The 19529-nt window shown below is 31.7% G+C and overlaps 2 protein-coding genes across 2 annotated transcripts; one reads left to right on the top strand and one right to left on the bottom strand.

Annotated features, from left to right (window-relative positions):
* Positions 1–11295: 11295 nt before the first annotated feature.
* LOC123887475 (cell wall protein RBR3-like) lies at positions 11296–13424 on the top strand. The gene has a single exon (XM_045936789.1). It carries the CDS (start codon positions 11924–11926, stop codon positions 13088–13090), a length of 1167 nt encoding a protein of 388 aa, XP_045792745.1. The 5' UTR covers positions 11296–11923; the 3' UTR covers positions 13091–13424.
* Positions 13425–18229: 4805 nt separating this feature from the next.
* LOC123885811 (phylloplanin-like) lies at positions 18230–19302 on the bottom strand. The gene is made up of 2 exons (XM_045935141.1): positions 19097–19302; positions 18230–18648 (listed from the first exon to the last, which is right to left on the bottom strand). Exons 1-2 carry the CDS (start codon positions 19272–19274, stop codon positions 18362–18364), a joined length of 465 nt encoding a protein of 154 aa, XP_045791097.1. The 5' UTR covers positions 19275–19302; the 3' UTR covers positions 18230–18361.
* Positions 19303–19529: the final 227 nt, after the last annotated feature.

Raw genomic sequence — 19529 nt, 5'->3', positions numbered from 1 at the left:
TTCTACGAGCCTGTATATATTGGTTTATTGATTTTATGTACCTTTTATTTTTATAAGTTAAACAATTTAGCACTTTTTCATTATCACCATAATAAGAGGTTAGGGACTCCGACGGTCCAAATATAAAGAAGATCTAATTAAATTGTATAACTGCTTTACATTTAGATCATCTGATTTTAGTTGGACGGTCAAATCTTACCTCATTGAGTTTTGACTACATGCAATCCAAATACAAAAGACTAGATTTACACACTATATGAACATTTTTCTATCTTGTACTCACTTGCTAGTTACTTTCCCCCCAAGTTACTATGATCACTAACACTATGTGATCTATGCAAGCTTAGATAGTTAGCTATAAATATCTCCAGTATATTAGTTTCATTTTGATGACAATTTCTAATGGATCTTAGCCATCACATCGGTGACTGGCTTTCATAAAAACACCTTTGGGCTATAGCCATCACAGCTATGATCTTGTTTTAGAGTTTTTTTTTTCTCCATCAAGTTTAATAGCTTATGGAATCTAACAAACTCAACTTAGTATATATGATATCAATTGTCTTTTTTATTTCCTTAATTAGTGCTCAAAAGTTAGTATGATCTATGCTATATTTTCAATAATTTAGATAAATTTATTAAAAAATACTGAACCTGACATCAAAGCGACAAACTTTACCCACCTTCTATGAAGGGCTATAGAGGCCACAAAAAAGCTAGCAAGTTGATTGATCACACATACAATATCAAGAGAACACCAATTAGCAACCAATTTGCAACAACTGAGAAAAAAGGAAGCCACACCAAAAAAGGAAGCCACACCCAAGATGAAGATAAGATACTTACCCAGACTCCACACCAAAGAAATGAAAAAGAGTAAATCTAGACAAAATAACTCCAAGAAACACAAATCTAGCTAGGCATGTCACCAATATAACTCCTATAAGAACCAAGTTGAACTTCCATGATAAATCGATCGGGATTTTGTGCAGTTGAAATTCAATGCAGTCAGTAAGTTTTAGGTTATCCGATCTTGATTAGACGGTCTAGAGATGTCATATGAGAATTTTATATTAAACAAAAATAAAAAATTGTCTTAAAATCTGAACCGTTTAATCTTTAATCAGATGTCTCAAAACCATTGACTGCATATAGTCCAACTGAATGTAATTCAATTCCATGATAAACAATCCAAATCTTGCAGAAGCACATGCCACAACCAGGATTAAAAACACCATCTTAGACTTGAGAGTTGACTTTAACTCAACTCTATAGAACCGACTTATAAGGTGATGAATACCCTCACTTATAAACACATTTTAGGCCAACTCATATTTGATGTGAAGTTTGGTGCGTGGATATAAATTGTGGGTGGTCCGATAGCTGGTAGCCCAACAAATCTTAGAGGGACATTCGGGTCACCGCTGTCCCTCACGCCGCTGTCCTCGATTCACGACGGTGTCATCTATTATGTTGCTTGCAGAGAAGAAGATCTGAAGAAGCAAGCAAATATAATTTTCCTTTTGGCCGTATCACTCGGTTTTAAATAGTGTGCCAAAAAAGCAAAAAAACTGTTCCCTAAGACAATAGGTAACGCTCGCTTACAAAACAGTTGGAAATTGTCGCCTAAAGAGATAGGCAACATTTTTCGTAGTTTAGGCTACAAAATTTCAACTGTTGCTGAAAAGGAAAAATGTTATAGTGTCTTAAGGTCGGCGGCTTTGATTTCTTTTTACCTTCCGTTGTCCAAGAAAATCTCGCCGTTGAGGTAATTTTCGCTCATTGTTCTTATTCATTCATTGATCTTATTCATGTACAATTCCTTCTTTTTATCTTTTTTTTTTTTTACCTTTATTTTTTTTCCAATAGTATCAGTTATCGTCGTCTCAGTTGTCGCCATCTTCATCGTTGTCGTTGCCTCGACTCTGTTTCATTCTTCACCGGTCCACCGTCTTCAATGGCACCGGCCACAATCTTCGTCCCCGCCATCATCATCAATGGCAACGACCACAATGTCTAACGCCTCCACCATCGTTGAGTTTCTATTGATAATCTCTTTTTCTTCTTATCTTTATATATACCGTACCGTATAATTTTTATTTACTATAAATAGACTACCTCCTAAAATAACGACTTCAGACTTGAATTCTTTTTCAAGAAAAAGTCACGTTTCCAACACTCCATATAGGGACACAATATTGGTAACATTGGTCTGGTTTTTTTTTTTTTTGAAACACAACATTGGTCTGGTTTTAGAAAACAAAAAATCACAATTAATTAGAGTCTACAATAATTATTAAAACAATTCAAATGGAGATTGTATAACTTCTCAGTGAGCTTATTGTTGTGGCAAGTGTAAGGTCAGTTAAAAGTTTCACATTGCTTGAAAAAATGGAGATTTAATACTTTATTAGTAAGATGATCCATAAATTATTGTCTTAAGGTTTTGAATAAAAATGTAGTGTTCAACACTCCAACTCACTTGTATTATATATTGTTCTTAGTCTGATATAGATGATTCCCGACTGCCCCTCGTGACCCAACATTTATTTCAGTTGATATGAATGTTGCATTTTATATAAAAAATCTCGGATTTAAATCTTAGTATTCTAGCTTATTTACTTTAAGGTAGAATTTTAGTTAATAGACTACCTACCTAACAAAAAAAATCAATAACTTCAAAAGATTTCTATAATAAATTGCTCTACAAAGTGCAATCATGACCACAGCTCCTTCTAAAAATCAAAACACTACCTCAAAAAAAAAAAAAAATAGTTGAAGAAAACAACAAAATTGAGCATGAGATTGAGATAGATTTTGATCACAAATTCATAACTTTCCTAGTGACAACTTTACACATGACCCATCTGAAACAAACAACAAAGAATTATTTGATGACCCACAGGCCACAACATCATTTGATCTTGAACATGTATTAGATTGATGTCAATGGTTAAACCATTATGGGCTCTACTTAAGAATTAACACAGACCACATCTGTCTCTACCATGCTTTCATTAGGAGAGGACCACTTTGCACTCTGATATTAGACATTTTTAGACAAAAAAAATAAGAAAATAACCCTTATATATTGTTTCAATCCTTTTTAAAGTATAATTTAATGTCACATTCACATTGATTTCTTAATAAATTAAAATTGCAAACATTTTGTTTTTATTAAGTAGCCTGTTTCACCTTAAAGGTGAATAAGTGGAGTGTTCAAGGTCGAACCTCAGCTCTTACGTGTATAACGCGATGTTCCTACCAACTGAGCTTCTTTGTAGTAGTTTTATGAGTCAAATAGACTGGTAAAAATTACATTTGAGAACTAAATTGACTGCCTAAAAATATATTTGAAGACTAATGTAACCGATGAATGAGACACTTATAAATGTATTTTGTAATTTTGATATATTCGAAAATCAATTTAACAGGGAGTTACAAGGTACAAAATGGTTGTTTGCCCTTGAGCAAAACTTGCACCCCCCCTCTTTTCTAAACTACGGCTAATTGGAGATTTTAGATTGTCAGAATTTTTTCTTTGGGCTTCTATTGATCGGTATAATTTTGTTAGAGTTCTTCTTTTTTGCGCCTCCCGAGAGCTTCTTACGCACCCCCTGAATGTATAGCTAATGCATATCAAACAATGGCTTGATTTCCTTGATGCTTGCTCATGACTATGATGGTCCAATAATCCAGTGATGCCAAAGTGAAAACCTGAGTGAGATGAGGATAACAAAACAACCCATAAGCAAATATTGAGCGAACCAATTGCAACCGTGCGACGCCAACTAGACTACTGCCCTCGGAAAGGGGCTAGAGGTGATGCAGCTTTAAATGGTGTCACATTAATATATAATGTACACACAAACATAAAAAATTCATGAGCATCATGACATTGGGAGAATCTCGGATTCAAACCTTTGTTGTAGATTTTTGGAAGTAAAGTTGATACTCCTGGTTCATGGCATTTAAAAGCATGAACTAGAGTTTTTTTTTATTTTTTATAAGCAAGCATGAACTAGAGTGAAAATTTGTATCTACTTTTTTCTTTATAGAGAATTTGTATATACTTTAAAGAATACTTATTGTTTTTATATGATTTTTTTAAAAAAAAATTATTGGATGTAATTTGGAGATTAAGTAAAAGATATAATTATTATTTTATTTTTAAAAAGTACGAAATATAGTGTTATTTTGATGGACTAAATAAATTATTTTTTCGAACAAAAAAATTATCAGATGATAGTTGTATGCCTAAAAATTTGACAATAATACCTCACCAAACTACTTGAATTCGTCTCAGTTTCATTTTTCACTATTTCATAAAAGAGATCTTTACATCAATCAAATTTGAACTTTTATATTTTCTGTTATAGTATAGAGTACTTTTTGTACCGGTTAGAAGGTGTAATCCATGTAAAACATGATTTATTAGATCTACTATGGTCGTAACCAAATGTAAAACCTATCGTTTTAAAAAAAAATTGTATTAATATTCTTGACCAAAACAACAACAATGAGTCATTCACTCAACTATCTCTAGTTTTCTTTCTCATTCACTCATTTTCTGTCATAAAAAACAATTCCATTTCCTCCTTCATTATTATGTCATTCCATCATTTCCTCCTTGATATTGCAAAAGCTTTCGACACTATTGATTGGTCCTTTTTAATTAAGGTTTTGAAAGTTTTTGGCTTCAACTCCATCTTTTGTAATTGGATATCCACCATTTTACATTCAGCTAGGCTTTCCATATCAATCAATGGCAAGAATGAAGGTTACTTTGAATGTGCTAGGGGAGTCAGACAAGGAGATCCTCTATCACCTTTGCTATTTTGTCTTACTGAAGAAGTCTTAAGCAGAGGTCTCACTAAGCTAGTCAATGATGGTCACCTAAAGCTCATAAAGGGTACTAGATCCAACCACATTCCTTCACATATCGTCTATGCTGATGATGTCATGCTTTTTTGCAAAGGAACTTCTGCAAACATCAATGTTCTCACTGACTTTTTTGCTAAGTATGCCCAGATTTCAGGTCAATATGTTAACCCTCTTAAATCAACAATCTTTGCTGGTTCAATGTCTCAATCTAGAGTTAACAATATTGCTCACTCTCTCGGTTTTTCTAATGGTTCGCTTCCTTTCATCTATTTGGGTGTTCTAATTTTCAAAGGTAAGCCAAAGACCTGTCATTTTGCCCCTATTTTTGATAAAATCAAGCTCAAATTAGCTAAGTGGAAGGCTTCACTTCTTTCTTATTCTAGGAGGGTCCAATTGCTCAAAAGTGTTATCCAAAGCATGTTAATTTATTCCATAACCATTTATTCTTGGCATGTCAGTGTAATCAAGGATTTGGAAAAACTTATGAGAAACTTTCTTTGGAGTGGTGACATGAACGCTAGGAAGTTGGTTACAGTGCCCTGGCATATTGTTTGTTCCACTTTGGATGAAGGGGGTCTAGGAGTCAGATCTTTATCTTCCTTGAACCAAGCCTCTAATCTGAAGCTCATTTGGGATCTGATGAACTCCAATAGCCTTTGGGCTAGCTTCTTGAGAAGTAGAGTTGTCAGAAACAAAAGTTTTATCAGGCACCACATCTACTCTTCTGTTTGGTCCAGTATTAAAGCTCAAATTCAGAATCTTTGGAATAACACTTGTTGGATGATTGGCAATGGTAGATGAATTAATTTTTTTCTTCATAATTGGAGTGGTGTTCCTTTAGTGGATTTGTTTAATGTCCCTCGCAACCTTCAAAGTCAATTAAACTATCCAGTTTCAGATTTTATCTTTGACCACCAGTGGCACATTCCCATGGATATTCAGACTGCTTTCCCTCAACTGCTGTCTTATCTTCAGCAATTCTCCATCCCCTTTGAAGATAAAGAGGACTTTCTTATTTGGAACCACACTACTTCTGGTGAGTTGACCATGAAAGATGCTTATCAATTTTTCTCTAATCCTGGTCCTACTGCTAGCTGGTCCAAAACCATATGGAATATTGCTATCCCTCCTTCTAAATCCTTCTTGGTGTGGAGGCTTTTTCATCACAAAATGCCAATTGATGATGCTTTATCAGCTAGAGGTTTTTATCTAACCTCTATGTGTAGCTTATGTAAAAAGCAAAGTGAATCCTCTTTGCATTTGTTTTTACAATGTCCTTTTGCTTTGTCTATTTGGCATTGGTTGGCCTCTATAATTAATCAACGGCTTGATTTGAGTTCATACACATCCATTTTGAACATAACCAGTGCTGGATGGAACCCTCAGTGCAGAATCACAATAACTGCTGCAGTTATTGCTTTAGTTTCTTTAACTGGTAATTGCTCTACTTTGTCTTCTAACTCATCTATTACTAATTTTAGTATCTTGAAATTTTTTAAAATCAATATACATCATGTTAGGCCCCCTAAGATCATTGAGGTTTTGTGGCAACCACCTATGTTTGGTTGGTATAAATGTAACACAGATGGAGCTTCATTGGGTAATCCTGGTATTGCTGCTTATTCTGGTATTTTTAGAAACCATAGAGGTGAAATGGTTAGTTGTTTTTCCAAGCATTTGGGGTTGGCTAATGCTTTGTTTGCGGAAGCAATGGGGGTCATTCTTGCTATTGAACATGCATATGCTCAGAATTGGTCTCATCTTTGGATAGAAAGTGATTCTAAACTAGTCTCCTTGGCCTTTAAATCTCCGAATATCATTCCTTGGAAACTAAAGAACAGATGGATGAACTGTATATACATGACTAGAAACATGAGCTTCATTATATCTCACATCTATAGGGAGGGCAATCATTGTGCAGACAAGCTTGCTAATCTCGGGTTATCTTTGCAAGGTTTCACATGGTGGACATCTGCTCCAGTTGAAATTAGGGAAGATTTAACTAGAAACAGGTTAGGTTTTCCTTATTTTAGATGTTGCTAGCTAGTTGTTTTGTTTCCTTTGTTGAGGGTTTAGGCTTGGTCCCCCCTCTTTTGTATCCCACTTTTTATTTTTATCTATGATATTTGAAGTTTAAAAAAAAAAAATCCATCATTACTTCCTTTTCTAAATATTTAATTTAATTTTATTAAATTAATTTCCATGTAATTGAGGTGCTACATAGAGGATAAGAATAGTTCAGGCATAAATAAATTGTTGGATTTGATGTCAAGATACCTTAAATATGGGCCTTTAAACCTAACAAATCTTGGACCCCTCTTAACTATCAAACAATGATAATTTCTGTTGGCGCCCTATGTGTTTCCTTACGCGCACTTTTAATTTTTATTTCTACCTTTCTGCTACTTAAGTTGCAGTCATTATAAAAATGAGAAATTTGACACCCTTGCAGTTCTCTACTTAAGTAGCGGATTCAGTTCTCTACTTAAGTAGAGGACGTGTAAAATCTTAAAATTTTCAATAGAGAACAGTGTAAAATCCTAAAAATTTCAAGATTTTACACGTCTGCTATTTAAGTAGAGAACTGCAGGGGTCAATTTTTCATTTTTATAATATCCATGACTTAAGCAGAAGAAGAGTCAAAATGGAAATTAAAATGGCGCGCGAGAAAATATATTGGACGCGAAAAGAAATTTTCATCAAACTTATCTCTATTGGCCCAACGCAATTAGGGATGGCAAAAATATCTGCACCCGCGGATATCTGCGGATAGATAAATGGATATTTCAACTACCTGTTACTTCATGGATATGGATGCGGATTTAATGACATCCGCGTCCGCAAATATCCGTACCTGCTAATAGAAAAGAAAACTACTTAAATATCCTTACTTATTAAATATAAAAGAGACTTTTATATTCCATATAACTTTGTGATGAAGTTTATTTTAATTAGAAATTAATGTATGTATATTATTGTTTGAAAGATAAATATATTGATATTATATTAAGTTTTAGTAAAAAGAAGGAAAATGAATGTGGTGACTTTGTTGTTAAATTGATAGTGAAATGTAGGAATACTATCATGTGTTAATATTTTATTTACTTCTTTTAAGAAATTTTAGGTAATTAGAAAAAAAAATATTTTGTAAAAAAATTATCATCAATGGATATCCGTAATATCCGCGGATACCTCAAAACCCGCGGATTATCCGCTTAGTGGATACCCGCATGGATATGGAGTGGATACGGATATCATATTTATCCAATGGAGCGGACACGAATAACATACTATCCGCCTCCATAGATATCCATTTACATCTCTATAACGCAGTGGTCTAAGACTCAACAAGTGTAAATATTTACGGAGCTTAACTAAATTTGAAAATAAGATGAGATCATGAGTTGATAACCACGTGATTTATATTTTGGAAAATGTTAAGAATTGAAAAATATTCTTGAAAATTATGCATTTAATATTGAGTTTGTCTAACATATGCAATATTGCACATTTTTTTATTATAAATTAAGAGCATCTAGAATTCTAAATATCAAGAAATATGAAGGCATGAGGCATCCCAACTAAGGTGGAAACCCTGCACACTCACATCCTATACCTATATGTCATATTAGATAAATAATTAAAAAATAAAATAAGTAATTATAAGAGCGATTAGACCTTATCCCAAATGATAGCCTAAAAAGCAAACTACATAGTACAAATGCATGGAATCCCAAGCTAGTCACGTAAAAAAAAATCATGTCTAAACTCTTGAGCAAGGAACCACACCACTTTAAATCAACAAAGGAATAACCAAGATTTGCAATTTTATCTGCACAAGAATTCCCCTCGGTAATCATAAAGACAAATGAGACGGTGCATCCCGTGAGCGGGTGTTATATGTTAAAGCAACTAAAAATAGTAATTTTTTTATTGAAAAAACAACAATTATTTATTAAAAAATTATTCATTTAATATAAAATGCACAAATTTTAATACAAACTTACTATTTTAAACTTATTAACATGAGTAAATTTGCACATGATAGAAAAATGCTTCAATATTTTATGCATTAAATTTTTTACATCATTAATTATAAAACTTCTATATTTATTTACATTAACATGTGTCTAACCATTATATTTTTCATGGAACTTAATAATTTTATTTATAGTCTTGTATTATTATGATTATTATAAAATCAAAGTGAAATGGGCTTCGCATCTATCAATTTCACAAATGTGATCATATCGACAACAAAATAAAAAAGTATATGAATAATGTAGGATATGAGTGTGAAACTTACTATTATAATTGGTGGAGGAGTTTAATAATGCACAAGTTGTTTTGGCACATTGCTTTAATAAGGTCAATTTATTATCTTATCATAATTATCACCATTATCATCATATATGACATGAACAAAGTAATGCCACACACTTCACTATATGATGGTGTAGTGATGTTATTGCATTTTGTCTTTGTCTTTTAGATTTTTTTATCATATTCAACACTTGAAAATCAAGGTGGATCACTTTAATTTATTTTGTTAAGCAACAATATTTCCATTGACATGAAAAATTAACATTAGGAAATATAATCAATAGTTATTAACCCGATTTCATCTCCAATATCCTTTATCCATGAAAAAATTATATGTATTAAAGATCATTCTTCCAAGTTCTAGTCTTGTAATTAAAGTTAGATTAGAGTTATAGATAGATTTTTTTGCCTATGAATTTCTGGTTCGCCCTATTTGAACAAAAAACACTGTCTGTTATTTAAAAGTGTCCACTACTTAAATAGTGGATGATGTTTGCAAATTCATGAGACAAAAAAAAAACTTTTAGAGTTAAACTATTTATAATCACCTATTCGGCCCAATAATACAATATATTAAATAATTTTAGTCTTAATTTTTATTATAAAATATATTTACATCAGTGTAAAGTTTTTTTTTATACATGCATCAAATGATATATTGTCATATCATTTAATGAATGAGACACATCATGTGTTTTTAAAAACAATACATGATGTGTTGGTATATTATTGGACGCATGTGTAAAATAACTTTACACTAACGGTGTATATAAATTAAATTTTATTTTTTTATTATAATAAAGTATATATTTTCTAGTATATATACATGCATTATGATACTATATTTTTTAGGTTTAAATGATATTTTGGTCCCTGTAAATTGGCGTGTTTTTGCTTTTAGTCCTTGTATTTTTTTTTATGAACTCATATATGTAAGTTGACGTGCTTTTGCTTTTAGTCCCAAAAGCTAAAATATGTAGGAAAATCTGCAGAAAAATCCGCAGAAAAATTAAAAGGAAAATCCGCAAGTTTTGTTGTGGATTTTCCTGCAGATTTTAGCTTTAGGTTCTAAAACCAAAAGATTTTAACATATATGGATGAATTGCTAAAAAAAAGATACAGGGACTAAAAACAAAAACATGTCAACTTACAGGGACCAAAAGACCATTTAAACCTATTTTTTATAACTCAAAGGTTTGAATCAAGAAATCTCAAATTTGATTCGACTAATGTTTTTAGTGAAATAAATTTAAATACTTTTATAAGTACTCTTTAAACTCTAAAGCTCGATCTGTCTTGAATTGCGGTGTCGTTCTCTTACCCTAAATTTGTATCGTAAATAAATAATATGTTTTATAACATACCTTATTATACTAAGTCCATAAAAATTAAATCTTTAAATTAAGTTATTGTTCATCAAATATAATAGAAAACATATTTATTTTGACAATAGTAAGCGTAATCAGTCAATTTAGTCTCTAAACTATCAATCTCTCACCAATCTATTACCTAAACTATTAAAAACAACTAAAATGTCCCAAAATTATATTCACATCCATCAATTTAGTTCATCAATTAACTTTTCTGTTGAGTGGCTGTTAGTGATCTCTAAACTATTAAAATACTTCAATTTAGTCCATAAACTATCGTGAAAAATAACAAAATAGTCCATAGACTATCATAAAAAACTACAGAGTCATCCTTAAATGTTCAAAAAACAAACACATTCACAAGTGATTGTCAAGGAATTAGTTTAGGAATTACCAAGTAGATCACATATTTACATTAAGAACATAGATAAGTAACTTTAATCCCAACACAAGACAAGGTAGCTAGCTACTCATAATATTGAGCATAATTTACAAATAAAGAAGAAAGAGAGCATATTACATCAATGACTTTCGCAATTGCGAAAAACTACACTCTCTCAGCCTTTCGCTACCACTACTCTATTTCGTGCTCTCCACTTGAATTGATGATATTTACATTGAGTTTGAGCTTTATTTATAAGCGGAAGAAAAACATTACCACGCTAGGTGAACAATGTTCGTCGAGTGACCAATCTTTCTTCAGAGGAGGAAAAAACCATCTCATAGACATCTTACACTTTCAGTCGCTCGACAAGAAACTGAAAGCTATATTTGATACACGGTAAATATATCAGAATCATAACGATTCATCATAATTTTCTAAAAGCTATACTTTATAACTTATAATACTGACATATTCACCGTAATACATATACACTGAAATTATTGCTTACAAAAATATTTAATCCTAAACAATGGAGGTAAGTTTGGAGAAATAAATTTTGCTTTTACAAAAATCTAAGTAGAAGAATGGAGGAGTGTCTTGAATAGATTCTTGTGTTTGATCTATTGACACCCTCTCACTCTCACATTAAACTCACAAGTGCTTCACTTGTCTCTATCAAACTTTTATTTAATTCATTTCCAAGTCAGTCTCCCACGTGCTCCCTCTCTCCCCTTTCACACCATAACTTCAATTCAATCTACCCTTTTCTTCACTTTCATTTTTCTCTTCTCTCATTTTCTTCACTCCCCTTTCTCTCTATAGCTACCAAAACCATAAAGCATATCATAATATCTCATAACCCTTTTCACAAAACAAAAAGAACCTATAAAGTACATAACCAAAAGCACCATAATCATTCATTCATTGATTCATATATCTACAAACTTCATAATCCATCTTCATGGAACCAATGAAACAAGAAGAAGATGGATCAATGCAACAATATTGCATTAATCATCCTACAAAAAAAAACCCTGGTGGAATATGTGCTTTTTGTCTTCAAGAAAAACTTGGTAAACTTGTTTCTTCTTCTTTCCCTCTTCCTATAACAACTCCTTCATCTTCTTCTTCTCTTTCTTCTCCACCTTCTTCTTCACCTTCTTTCAGATCTCAAACTCTTCCATCTTCTTCATCTTCTTCTTCTCTCTCTATCCCTCCATCTTCATCTTCCAAACATAACCATCACATGCGTTCTCGTCTTCCTTTTCTCATACCAAAGAAAAATCACAAAAAAACACCATCTTTCATCAACATGAACATGAACATGAACAATTCTGTAAATGGTAGTTCTGATATTGTTTTCAAGCGTAGCAAATCAACTACAACACCAAGAAGAACAAAGTTTCTAGATGATGATGATGATGTTGCTGAAGGTGATTTCAATATCAGAAAAAGAAACCGTTTTTGGTCTTTCTTATATCTTTCTTCAAAACCCTCTAACTCATGCAACAAGAAAATTGAAGGAAATAGTAATAATAGTCCAAGAATCTCAACTATGAAGCCAAAGATGTGTTCTTTAGGAAGAAACTGTGAAAGGGTAGTTGAAGAAGATGAAGAAGATGAAGAAGATGAACAAGTTTCTGGTTCAAGTTCTGGTTCAGGTAATTCTTTAGAACAAGAACAGAGAAAAGTTTCAAGATCTAGATCTGTTGGATGTGGAAGTAGAAGTTTTTCTGGTGATTTTTTTGAGAAAATCTCAACTGGGTTTGGAGATTGTACACTAAGAAGAGTTGAATCACAACGTGAAGGTAAGGGTAATAAGGTAAATTCATCATCAACTGGAAATGGAAATATTCAACATTGTATGAAAGAAAGAGTGAAGTGTGGTGGAATATTTAGTGGGTTTATGATGATGAATTCATCTTCATCTTCTGTTTCATCTTCATCTTATTGGGTTTCTTCTTCTGATGATGGAAGAAGTAGAAGTAGTAGTTGGAGTTGGGCACTGGCTAGTCCAATGAGAGCTTTTAGTAGTAAAAGCACTTCTAAGGATAACAAAAGCACTTCTGAGAAAAGGAATTCACCAAATTTGTCAGCTGTTCCTTCATTGCTTATTGCTAGAGGATAAACCTTGATGTGGTACATTAATTAGATTATGTTTGGTATCATGTTGGGTATGTCATAATCACCGGTGATTTTCCAAAAGTGTGTAGTTTCTGCAAAATTACGGTGAATCACCGTAATTCTGACATAATCATCTACCAAACATACACTTAGAAGGATTAAAGAAAAGAACTACTTTCATAGTGTTTCAGTTTGATTAATTTTATACACATTTGTATGATGTATTATTGTTCATTACTTTGTCAATTAGTTCTGTTATGTGTTTATTTTGTGGATGGATCATAATTTTCTTTCATTATTAATGTAATACTTTGAAGAGCAAACAATTATTTTGATCATTAATGTGTGAATAGCTGTCATAATAGTAGGTGAATTTTATCAAAATTAAAGAAGCATATTCACTCCGGTCTCACAGGGTAACTGATGTATCTGGTCTATAGACATAGTGATCGGAGGGAGTATCAATTGTGTTTCATTAGTCCGTTTTGTTTAGATTGGTTCTCGAATGTTTCTTTTGTTATTAATTTGGTAGTCGAATGAAATTGATGTTGGTCAATTTAGTCAACAAAAGTTAACAAAAGCTACATATCAAGATGTTTATGTAATTTCGATACATTCAAGAATTATTGCGACACTCCCTCACACATTTAGTGATCAAAATGATTATTTACTATTTAAAATTTTCTCCAATTCTTTCTTTTTGGAGATACTGGTTATCATGGAACCCCTTATGGCATTGTATATCATACTATTATGTATGCAGTTTTTGGAGTGAATTTGAAGAAGAAAGTCTCAATATTTTGTCATCAAATATATCATGTGGTTGGTTTGTTCTTACTTGGAATTTTGGTTGTACTCTTTGTAGTTTCCATCTTGTAATATTCAGTTTTTAAGTACACTATGATATGATGTTCTATGGCAAAAAGAGGTGTAATTTAGTTTTAGTTTATGTAATTTAAAATCACTATTCACATGTATACACATGTTTTCAGCAATTTGATTAGGCATATAATGTGGTGAAAGATATATAGAATCAATCTAAGCCATGTTATGGCTATGCTAGGATTCTGTGTGCCCTCGGACATTGTAGTCGGTCATATATAAATCGTTTGATTAAGATCATATTTAAAAACAATTAAAATTTGGTTTTAATATTTAAATTGTCTAATATTAATCAGAAGATCTAAATGTACACTTGACTATATGTAGTCACACTGCACCGAATCCAATTCTAGCTATGCTATCGTGCCATATGCAACTTAAATATTATAACCAACTTAGTATTTTAATTTCCTCTTAGGTCTGTCTTTTATCATGGAACCTTTTGTGGCATTGTATGCTTTTGGAGAGAGGGGAAATTGGAGAAGAAAGTCTAAGTTGTAATCATATATCATGTGATTTGTTTTACTTGGAATTTTAGATGTATTCTTTGTAGCTTCTATCTTGTAATGTTCCATGGCAAAGAGATGTAATTTTTTTATAATTTGTGTAATTTAAATCACTATTCACATGCATACACATGTTTTCAGCAATTTAGTCACACACAATGTGGTGGAAGATAATAGAATCAATCTAGCTAGGCCATGTTATAGCTATGCAATGTTACATTACTATGCAACTTAATTATAAGCAATTAAGAAGTAGTTGATTTTTTTCCCTTTATGTGGATGATATTATTCTATTATATTCATGAATAATACTAGTAGTAATATTTTGAGGCAAGTTGTTAATTAATTTATTTATTTATAATAAATGGTTACTAGTACTTAATAGTCAAAGAGTCAAATAGAAGAACATGGTTGGAGAGTGAGTTAAAGTGGTCCCCTAGATTGCATTCACCAACAAGATCTTGCATTCATTCACTGTTCCCTTATTGTAACATTTTTTTGTAGGCTTTAGCATGCAACTGTTGACAGGCCTATTAATATTATTTTAGACATTTTGTCTAGACTGTTCCACATGCACAATTCACAGCTGTATATTCAAACCAATAAAAGATCTTGTTTATTGTGTTCTTAATTGTGTTTGTTTACAGGTTCAGTGTTAATTGATACTTCCATGAAGAAAGGACATTTTTTGGATTAGGCGTTTTTTAATGTCGAATATGTTTAGTATTTGATACCGATATTTATAATTATTTTAAATTATGTCATTTTTATTTAATTATTATCGATATCGATATATGTATCAGTGTTTGTGTTGTGTCTGGTGTCTATGTCTATATTCATTGCTTTATAGGTTAATTGTATTAACACGCAGTTACGAATTTGGATTCTGTGAAGTTGACTGCATGCAGTCAGTAGATTTGGACCGTCTGATCAAGATCAGATGACTCAGATTTTAAGGTCAGATTTTAATTATAAAATCTGATTTTAAAATCTGAACCGTCCGATCTTGATCGGACGGCTTATATGTGGCCGACTGCACTGCAGTCAGTATATTTGTGAATTTACTAAATCCATATCCCGCAGTTACGGTATCTGATTTCAATCAATGGTTAAGATTATTTTAATGTAAAATTGATGTCTGAGATCGATTAAAGTGTACAACCACGTGCTTTTTCTACCGCAGCAAATCCATCTCTCATATGAGTATTGCTATATGGGAATCCAATACACTCAACCTGCAAGTTTTTGCTGGCAAATTACTTGAAATGGTTTCTGTTTTAATTATTAATTTTTTTTTTGTCTTGGTCAGTGGTATAAGTTGGATCCAAGGAGTGTCATTTTTTCCATTCCCAAACCCAAAGTATAGAACTAGAAACTTTATTGAAAATCTTCATATGTACTCTTCTTGTCCCTTTTATAAGCTGAGCATCACTCGATTAGGGATTTTAAATTTAACAAAAATAGTTAAAATGATGAATTTTTTAATGTTGCAAAAAAAATAAAAGATTAAAATGATAGCTCTATGAGTGTGTGTGGTTAAAAGTATGGTGCAGATACTGATTAAAATAAAAAGTATGATGCATATTTTTGTTCTTTTATGTGATTGTATGAATATGTATGTATGCCCATGATACATGCTGGCCTAATGGTGCGGAGTGTTAAGGAGTTACATCTCTTGTGCTTGCTTCAGTTATAGGCAAATGCTGCAACTTACAGGTTTAATAATAATAGAGAAAATCAAAGTCAAGCAACAATAAATTGATCGAAGTGGTAGAGATTTTAGGGACCAGGATTCCATGTATTCGATTTTTGGGTGCAGTCATTTCATTTATAGTCGTCTGATCAAGATCGAACGGTTATGATTTAAAACTATATTTGTTAACTGAATTTATTTAAACCGTGCGATTGTGATCAGACGGCTATAAATCAACTGCATTAAAATTTTGACTGCATATGATCCATTTCCAGATTTTAGGCCTTTTAAATAGAAAGTTAGATGTTCAATTTCTAACTGTGTATGAAAAGTTCTGGTAGGAAGAAGAAAATTCAACTTGTGAAGCCATCGTTAATATTAAAAAAAGATAAAATGTTTTGAGACGAAGGTTTGTATTTTTGGTAAATACTTTTTTATTTTCTTAATAATATTTAATTATAAAGAAAGTTAAGAAATTGATGAAGATTGAGTATAGTGGAATGGGTTCGACACTCGCAATATGGTGAATCAATATTCAAATTCTGACTAAAATAGGTGATCATATTTAGTGTCCAATGCATGAATAGAATTACAAAATGACGAGAAAACATATTGTAAACCGATATATAGTAGGGATCAACTTACTTTTGGAGGAATTTTTTTTAAGCAACAAACAAAATAATAGTGTAAAAGTATCACATGATATAAATGACATCTCAACTGTGTTGTCATCCGCAACCACCGCATATCATTTGCAGCACCCAAAAAGAAGGATTAAGATACTTGGGATATTAGGCCAAAATCCAACATACAAGTCAAATGACCAACAACATTTGCCTTGTTAAAAACCTTATTAGCAAAATCCCAAATGAATAAAACTTAGATAGAAAAAAGAGTGCACAACAAAACGACACGTAAAAATAAATCCAGTTTTAACAACCACCAGGAAACCAATACTTAAAAAAGGATCAACAGAAACGAAAAAAAAAAAAGGAAGACCATTTTTGTTGCACGTAAAGTCCTCAGAGATGAACGTTGGCAAAAAATCCCACCACATCAAACTAATGACCTGAAAATCGTGAGCAGCCAATTTATCCACACAAAGAGAGATTGCTAAAAGCTTAAATAATCAAAGAGGAGTCACATTCGAGCCAACAATGTCTTCATCCTTTACTATAGACAAATTCTATAGCACGCATAACACCTTTAATTTCAACTTGAAAAACATTTGAAATTTCCAATGACTCATGAAAACTACAAATCTTTTTCGATCATCATGATCTCTAAAAATTCCTCCGCAAGCTGAAAGCCCAAGAGAACCTCTCGAAGCTCCATCAATGTTGCTTTTCATCCATGGTAAGTAAAGTGGGATAAAGCCAGTTAACTTGAATTATCTCTTGGATATCCAAAATTGATGCACAAATATTAAATACATCATGTACTACAATGTCCCAATAGGCCTGATAAAAACACCCCCAAGCATCAATTTTTATCTTGGTAAGAAGCTTTATCAAGCTCAATTTGAGCCTGCCTCTCTTATAAAGCTAAAGCATCCGAATAATTACTATCAAGCCTTTGTTAGATAAAGTCCATGACCTCAATGGCTCACTTAACATTTTGATGAATATCACCAAATACAACTTTGTTCCAAACTTTTGATTTGGGTTTAAGGGATTTAAGTTTATTACATAAAATAACATTATGCTTCAAATGATTAGAGATAACTCTTCTGCAATCAGTATGATTAGTCCATATGCTTTGTCATAAGACTCATAATCATTATTAAATCCATATAAGAGGGTTAATTCTACGATGGACCTTAGTGATCCACAATATGTTAGTATTTGAATATTGTCGAAAATATTAACATTGAGTGGCGTTTTTATAAAGTAGAAGTTTTTAATCTTCTTCGTCTTGCCACTAAAACAATGACCAGATCAATGTCAATTTAATTAAACCAGAAAAATAAATACGCGTTGAGTTTTGATATACACATATAGGTTTCTTATTACTTTTACCATAATGTCTTCAACCATAAATAGTCTCAAGTGCTACAAAAAAAAAAAAAAACACACTACATCAATTTTAAGTTTCAAGTAGTACAATAGAAAATAAGAAAAAACAGGAGGATATGGATTTATTTAATTATAATATTTTATAATATCCTCTAATTATAATGGATTAATTAATTAACCTAAGTTAAGGGAATGAAATGAAATCCTGAAGGTGCAATATTGGTAAGAGTCTGAGTCCCAATATGACTGATTCCAACATATTTGAGAGTTGAAATTAGGCCACCAGCAGAAGGAAGTTTAGTGTTGCAATTAGAGAGTGGTGTAGGAACCATTAGATTGCAACTAGTGAGTAGTGATGAAAGATCATAGAGTAGAGGATTATCCATCATCATTGAAAATTTTCCATTATTATCAGTTGTTGCATTAGAGATCATGTTTCCTCCACATTGTAGTTGTACTTGAGCATCTGAAATATTGTATAGACATAACAATATAGTTACTTAGTTGCGGAATCAGAAAAATAATTTGGATGAACCACTAAAAAATATTATAATATATAAATAAAATACGAAAATCATATCATATTTTTTGACTTACGAAAATTATAAAAATATAAGTTGTAAAAAGCACAAAAATTCTATTTAGATGTATTATAATATTATGTTTTACTATATATACCAACATAAATATCTAAAATTTTGAAATGTGATTGAATATGGATGTGTCAACTTCAGAACGACCGTAAAATTACTTTAATTAATAGTAATTTATTTTTTCTCTATTTTTTTTAAACAAATATTATCTATATCTCAATTATCTCTGTTTTTTCATTGATGTGTCATTTTTTGTTTAATAAAAATTTAGTAGAAGTCATAAACATAGCAAGATGAATGTTATGTGAATTATGGCCTTACTTGAAAAACCAGGGGTTGAAGCACCATTGACACCAACATTATCCTTAGAAGTGCAAAGTACAGTTCCTTTAATATTAGCAGAACCCAATAGATCATTGAGAATACCAAGCTGAGCTTTGGTTTGTGGAATTGCCATTGCAACAATTAAGTAAAATGTAATGAAATATTTCATAGTCATGGCTCTAATAAAATCAAATGTATTGATTAAATGTAACAACTTAGCTATGCACCTTAATTATTTATACTACAATGAAGCACCATATTGAATTATTTCCAACATAATTACCATGACTAAATTGGAATTATTTAGTGCGTATGGTATGGTATGTGACATAGTACTAATTTGATAATATATTCTTTTTTACTCATTTTGAACATTAATTTTTAGAGTTATCATTTTTAATTATTTGCATATGTAGCATAGCTAGGTTGA

The sequence above is a fragment of the Trifolium pratense genome, linkage group LG5 (genome assembly GCF_020283565.1).
Source record: "Trifolium pratense cultivar HEN17-A07 linkage group LG5, ARS_RC_1.1, whole genome shotgun sequence".
In the NCBI taxonomy this organism is placed as follows: Eukaryota; Viridiplantae; Streptophyta; class Magnoliopsida; order Fabales; family Fabaceae; genus Trifolium; species Trifolium pratense.
Note: the sequence above shows the minus strand (reverse complement) of the source record. Positions and strands in the feature narration are given on the sequence as shown.

Excerpts from the sequence above, each read along its gene's own strand:
- LOC123885811 (XM_045935141.1), bottom strand. The coding sequence starts at position 19,274 with ATGACTATGAAATATTTCATTACATTTTACTTAATTGTTGCAATGGCA. Across the intron at positions 18,649-19,096 it reads TTCAACCCCTGGTTTTTCAA|ATGCTCAAGTACAACTACAA; the intron begins GTAAGGCCATAA and ends ACAATATTTCAG.
- LOC123887475 (XM_045936789.1), top strand. The coding sequence starts at position 11,924 with ATGGAACCAATGAAACAAGAAGAAGATGGATCAATGCAACAATATTGC.